Source organism: Gouania willdenowi, chromosome 16, assembly GCF_900634775.1.
Source record: "Gouania willdenowi chromosome 16, fGouWil2.1, whole genome shotgun sequence".
NCBI classification, from domain to species: Eukaryota; Metazoa; Chordata; class Actinopteri; order Blenniiformes; family Gobiesocidae; genus Gouania; species Gouania willdenowi.
The window spans coordinates 409946-416488 of NC_041059.1; the positions used below are offsets into that span (position 1 = coordinate 409946).

Below are 6543 nucleotides of genomic sequence, written 5' to 3' on the forward strand. Positions count from 1 at the left end.
CTCTGGCTTTAGCAGGTTTTAGCAAACGTTAAATCTGACGTTATGACATTTTCTGCTGTTTGTAAATGTGAAATTATTGACATAAAATCAGAGGCTCTACAGGAAAACACAACAGTTATAGTCATTTAGAATATTCTGATAATAATAATAATAATGTAGTGGTGGATGTCAGGGTTGGAGTCAAGTACTTCTTCAATTACTACTCAGTTATGATTACATTAACTGGATTTTTTTAAATTACAAATTAAAATTATTTTTCCCCTGAAAGTCAATTACAATTACATTCTCAATTACTAAGTTCTCCTTTAATAAATAACCTTATAAAACGTGACCTCCCTCTTGTGTTAGCATCTCTAATGCTACGGGTCAGTTTGAACCATTGTCCTAAATCAGCTGTAAATACACTAATAAAAATTATCTATCATTATTAGTTTCTCATCTATTGATTACCTTGTTAGGATTCATAATCAATTAATATATTGGTATTAATATTTCTGGTGTGGACGTTGAGGTTTTTTTTTATGTCACTATACCCATAGATTTATATTATTTTTAAAATTATTTTCAAGTGTTGATATGAAACACGTTTTAATAATTATTAACTATGCATGTGTAATTATACTGTAACATGGTTCCCCAGGTTTGTGTTTAATTAAATTGTGAATAACTATTGTTTATAACTTTTTCATACCATAAGTTAATTACGATTACAACAGTAACTGATTTTTCCAATGACAATAATGTCATAATTGTAATTAATTCTAATTCTAATTGAGTGCAACTCTGGTGAATGTTAAACGGATTCATTTATTAACGTTATTAACGTTATGTTCAGAAACATTTGGCCATGTGTCCTGAGAGGTGGTGAGAGCGTGCGAAGCGTCTCATACAGGTGGGACAGGAGTACGGTTTCTCTCCCGTGTGAGTCAACATGTGGGTCTTTAGGTGTCCCGTGAGGCGGAAGCTCTTCCCACACTCCTCACAGGTGTACGGTCGCTGGTCGCTGTGGCTGCGCCGGTGTTTTCCCAGGTCTCCTGATGACGTGTAACAGCGGTGACACTCGGGACATTCGAAAGGTTTCTCTCCCGTGTGAATGCGTTTGTGCTTCACCAGGTCGCCCGACTGCACGAAGCTCTTGTCGCACTCATCACACTTGTAGGGTCGCTCTCCAGTGTGCGTGCGCTGGTGGTTACGAAGGTGCGACAGGCGGATGAAGCGGTTCCCGCACACGGTGCAGTGGTATGGTCTCTCCCCGGTGTGGCTCCTCAGGTGGATCTTCAGAGCGCTGAAGTCTGAGATCTTTAATCCACAGTCTCCACACTGGTGAGCCTTCTCCTTACTGTGCAGCTTAGTGTGGACCCTCAGGCTCCGCTGGGTGTTGAACTTTTTACCGCAGACGCTGCAGTGGAATGGTTTCTCACTGGAGTGAGTTTTCACGTGATGATCGCGACTGGACTTGAAGCCGAACTCCTTCCCACACTGGGGGCAGGAGTACTCCTTGGTGCCGGAGTGCGTGGTCAGGTGACACTTGAGGTGTTGGGCTCTCTGAAAAGCTTTCCCACACACCGTACATTTGTACTCTCTCTCCCCGTGTGAATCTTCATGTGCTGCCCTCCACCCCGCTGCGCTCCACAAAGCGTTTCCCACAGTCCCTGCAGACAAAGGGTCGGTCGCCCGTGTGCGTGCGCATGTGGTCCTTGAGGCTCTGTGGCGTGCACAGCTTCTTCCCGCACTGCACACACTGCACGCCGGTGTCCAAACACACGGGGCGGTCCTCGGGTTCTGAGCCAGAGAAGGATTTATGACACGTATGAGGCCCCTGGCCCCACGTGGATTTGAAGTTCTTCCCACAGTCGGCACAGCTGAGATGTCCTCCCCGGGTCACCACGGACATCTGGTGCCAGCGCTGGCAGTGGTTCTTCAGGTTCTTCAGGTACTGGAAGCTGCGAGCACAGGTGGGGCAGGGGTGGAGCCTACGAGGGGGCGTGGCCGGGTGGAGCTCCCGTACGTGGACCCTGAGGTGGACCTTAGAGCTGAAGGAGCGGCCACACGTGGGACACGGGAACTTTGGGGAGATGGGGAGGTCTCGGTTTGAGCCGCAGCTCGTCAGGTTCTCCAGATACTGCTTCTGATGGACCCACTTGATGTGTTTCTGCAGGAAGTCCACGTCAGTGAAGGAGACGTCGCAGTGGGGACACGGGAAATAATCAGAGGATGATTCTGAGATGACAGGAAGAGAAACATGTTGGTTTTACTGATCATTCTGGGTAAAAAGGAACCAAACTTTGTGATTGTAACTGGATTATCATTAATTACTAAAGATATGGACATTGAAATTATTTCTGACTAGGATTCATTGAGCAGAGAAACTAAAAAAAAGTGTCATTAGCACTGAAGCCAGTCAGCACTAAAGTAAGGGTGTGCGATCTGACAATTTTAGATTGTTAAGGAATAAAACAAAGCACTTTTTTTTTCACAGTTCACAGTATTTTTTTTACTTGCCAAATCAATCAATTTGCTAAATCAGACTCATATCAGCAGTACTCTCACTGAGAGCAACGCACGTCCAGGGGATCATGAACTTGGGCGCCGACCTGTTATCCAGGGCTGCGCCACTTTACAGGGAATGGATGTTGCACCCAGAGGTGGTGCGGCAGCTGTGGGCCCATTACGATCGGGCCGAGGTTGACCGGTTCGTCGGGATGGAAGCTCCCCTCGGTGAGACTCTGATTCCCTCCACCCTGTCTAGGGTGAAGGAATACGGGCACACACTGATCCTGATGGCTCCACTGTGGCCGGTCATGCATTGGCTGGCGAAGATTTACAAGCTGCTGTGTGCTCGTCCCTGGCAGCTCCTGCATGGACCTGCTGTCACGGGGGAGGGGCACAGTTCTCCAACCGCGTCCAAACTGTCTGGCACTGTGGGTTTGGCCCCTGAGTGGCTCAATCTGTCAGCTGTGGGATTATCACAGAGTGTGATCTCCACCATACATAGTGCTCGAGCCCCCTCCACTAGGTCTCTTTATGACTCTAGGTGGAGTCTGTTGATGGGTGGTGCCTCCAGAGGAACTTTTTCAGTGCCCGGTGGGAGTGATTTTGTCATTTCTACAGGACCTGATTGACAAAAACAAAGCCTTTTCCACTGTGAAAGTGTATTTGGCGGCGTTCCCCGCATGGCACGTTGGCTTTGGGGATAAATCGGCCAGTCAGCACCCGCTGATCTGCCGGTTTATGAAGGGAGCACGTAGGCTCCTCCCCGTGTCCAGATCACTGGTGCCACCGTGGGATCTGGTGGTGGTTTTGGAGGGACTTAAACGTCCTCCTTTCGAACCACTGGAGGAGGCGGGCCTGAAGTTCGCCTCTCTTAAGGCTGCCTTGTTTCTGGCTCTGGCTTCGGCCAAGAGGGTCAGTGACATCCATGCGCTCTCGGCTCGTCTGTCGTGCGCTCACACTCATCTCAGGGTCTTGCCACATCCTGGGCTTTGTTCATGGGAGTGTCTGTTCAGGACATCTGTGCGGCGGCGAGTTGGACCTCGTCTCTCACGTTTGTCCACTTTTACATGCTGGACGTTTCCGCCACGTGCAATGCACGGGTGGTTTTACTGTCCTGATGTGATCAGACTTCTGCCCTGGAGGCTGGTACTGCTTGATGAGCATGTCTGCTCTATGAGAGTCTCCATTTCCCATAGTGAGACATCTCACGAAATAGAACTTTAGGTTATGTACATAACCCTGGTTCTATGAGTAATATGAGTGAGATGTCTCACCAGACTACCCTTCTTGCTTGAACGAGGAGAAGAGGTGTTTATTTTGAATGGTGCGCATCTGTCCACGTCCTCCTTTTATAGGAGGTGGGTCTCCCCCTAGTGGACAGACGCGCTTCACCGGCCAATAAAATTGCAATAAAATCAAGATTGTGATTTTACAAAGAAAAAAATTGTGATACAATTTTTTTCCCCATATCGCCAACCCCTACACTAAAGTAAACAAGGTAAACAAGATGATGCAGCACAAGGCGGCTCTTACTACAAAATGTATGAAAAACTGTTTTAACACTTAATAAGTAGCATCACTTGTGATTGTAGATTTTGACATGTTGTAATTCCAAGTCCACATATCCAGAATGTAATTCTAACTAGTTGTAAATCTAATTATTGATATCTAGAATTGTATTTTCACAAGTGTAAATCACCATTGTAAATATCTGAAACTTCATTATAACTCGTCACAATGTCCCATTGACTTCCATTCAAATTGAATTACAGATAACGATAATTAACTTTTGACATGTTATAATTTCAAGTCCACATATCCAGAACACAATTCTAATTATTTAGATCTACAAATCTATTCTCACTAGTCATAATGTTAATATCTACAAATGTTCTTGCATTTCAGATATCATAAACTAAACTGTAGATATCACTTGTCAGAATTAAATTACTGATAGACGTTATCATTTTTAAAATCAACCAATGGCTGAACAGTATGATGACACACCAGGAATGTAATAGTTGATTTATAAAATTCTAAAACACATTTTCACGAGCTACTATAAATATAACATGAAAACTGAATAGTAGATATCTATGTTTATTCTTACATGTGAAAAAGGAATTACTGACATCTGTATTTAAGTTTAATCAAATTTAATTACTACATGTAAAAATATATTTGTAACACGTTAAAGATGTTTTCCAGTTATCTACAATTAACATTTCCACTATTGAAAACAACAATAGCAACTAGTAAGTAGAGCTGAGCAATATATTGAGATTTAAGATATAATTACGTAACAATATCACCTACATTGATATATATTTTTAAATATCGTATATCTACATTTTGAGAATACATTTTGAGATATGAGTTTTGGTCCATATGGCCCAGCCCTAGTAGTGAACCCTACATGTTAAACATGTTTCTCTGGATTGGTTCAATGAGTCCAAAACAAGGGAAATAAAAGAATCTCTGAGTGACACCGTGAGGACAATGTCAGTACCTGTGCCGTCTTCATCATCATTCTGCTGAGCACTGCTGGAACTCTGCTTCTGCTCCAGCTCCTGTTTCACCCACGGCTCTGGCTCCAGCTTCACAGGAGCTCCAGAGGGTTCTGGTTCTGGTTCCTCTTTGACGTCATGAGGAGGACACAGGTGGACCAGGAGATCCTTAGAGTCTGTGTGGAACCCACTGATCTCCTCACACTGAGGTTCCTCCTTTATGTAGACATGATGAAGGCCATCATCATCATCTTCATCAGTGTGTGTTTCTCTCTCAGCTTTCACTGTGATTTTCTGCTCCTGGGATTCTTTCCTCTGGCTGTAGTTCATGGTTAAAGTTTCACATCTGAGCAGCTGTCAATGAAAAACACAAATAACCTATATAAATATATTACATTAAACAAAGTCACATCTAACAGAACATAGATGTTTAACTCTATTAGAAACAGTAGCTTCATCTTAGCTTAGCTTAGCTTAGCTTCCAGCCCTTAGCCGAGCTGCTGCGGTGTGATTATTCCGTAAATTCAGGCGCCTTAACGACTAACAATAGTCACAATTATTAATAAATCATAAACATTAATCAGAAAACCTACATTGGCAACAGCTCAGCTGTGTTTTTGTCTTTTTGTGAGGCTTCAGCTTTCTTTCTTTCTGCAATGCGAACACTTCCGCTCGTCCTAGCCAATCAGCGCAGAGCAAACGAAAGGAGCAGCAGCCAATGAGAGAAGGTTTTACAAAGACGGTCAGAATCCTATGAAAACGTGTTTATACGTTTACACTGATTGGATCAGAGACATAAGTATGTTTTTAAATGTAGACAGAATTCTAAATAATGTCGTGAAATTAACTTTTTATACATTATCCGTGGTATTGTTTTACTGTTTGTTTTTGTTGCTATTTTATTTTTTGTAAAATCAAAATTTTAAGATTTTTTTTTTTTTTAATTTCAAGTGTAACATTATTATTATTTTTTCTGAGAATTTTTGTTTTGACAAAAACATAAATTTTCGTCATAGTTGCCTTACAGGGCCACAGAAAATGGGGACAAAATAATGATAATAATAAATAAAAGCAGAATAAATATTTAAATACATACTTAAAAAATAAATAATTGCTAAAATAAATACATAGAATGAATAAAATTAATACTTGTAATTTTGTCTTTGTTAATATATTATATATTTATTTACTCAATTATGCATGCTTTGTATATGTATTGATATATACATATATATATAGATATATATGCATTTCCACATTTTTTAATTACTACGTATTTCTGCATCTAATTAAGTATAAAAAACAAAGCAAACGTACAAAGTCATGATGCACAGACTTTATTTCAGCAGTGAGAATCTTCACATGGTCTTCTGTACAACACTGTTCCCTTCTTTAAAAACAAAACAATAACCAAGTTATGTACAAAAATAAAACATTTCAAAAACGCATACAAACACAAGACAGGAAAAAACCATTAATGCATGTACGGAGATGGTGTTTTTTAAATAGTGATGCATCCAGTTCCATGTTTATGTCATAGATC

The 6543-nt window shown here is 41.8% G+C and overlaps 2 protein-coding genes across 3 annotated transcripts; both read right to left on the reverse strand.

Moving 5' to 3' along the window:
• Positions 1–831: 831 nt before the first annotated feature.
• On the reverse strand, positions 832–1573 carry LOC114477803 (oocyte zinc finger protein XlCOF6.1-like). Its single transcript, XM_028470418.1, has 2 exons — positions 1565–1573; positions 832–1497 (listed from the first exon to the last, which is right to left on the reverse strand). Exons 1-2 carry the CDS (start codon positions 1571–1573, stop codon positions 832–834), a joined length of 675 nt encoding a protein of 224 aa, XP_028326219.1.
• LOC114478129 (oocyte zinc finger protein XlCOF6-like) lies at positions 1457–5691 on the reverse strand. Of its 2 annotated transcripts, none has more exons than XM_028470972.1 (3): positions 5594–5691; positions 5003–5354; positions 1457–2220 (listed from the first exon to the last, which is right to left on the reverse strand). In XM_028470972.1, exons 2-3 carry the CDS (start codon positions 5328–5330, stop codon positions 1601–1603), a joined length of 948 nt encoding a protein of 315 aa, XP_028326773.1. In that variant the 5' UTR covers positions 5331–5354; positions 5594–5691; the 3' UTR covers positions 1457–1600. The 2 variants fall into 2 exon arrangements, with proteins under 2 accessions (XP_028326773.1, XP_028326774.1); XM_028470973.1 differs by having other exon boundaries at positions 5003–5378; positions 5594–5678.
• Positions 5692–6543: the final 852 nt, after the last annotated feature.

Excerpts from the sequence above, each read along its gene's own strand:
- LOC114478129 (XM_028470972.1), bottom strand. The coding sequence starts at position 5,330 with ATGAACTACAGCCAGAGGAAAGAATCCCAGGAGCAGAAAATCACAGTG. Across the intron at positions 2,221-5,002 it reads TGATGATGAAGACGGCACAG|AATCATCCTCTGATTATTTC; the intron begins GTACTGACATTG and ends CTGTCATCTCAG.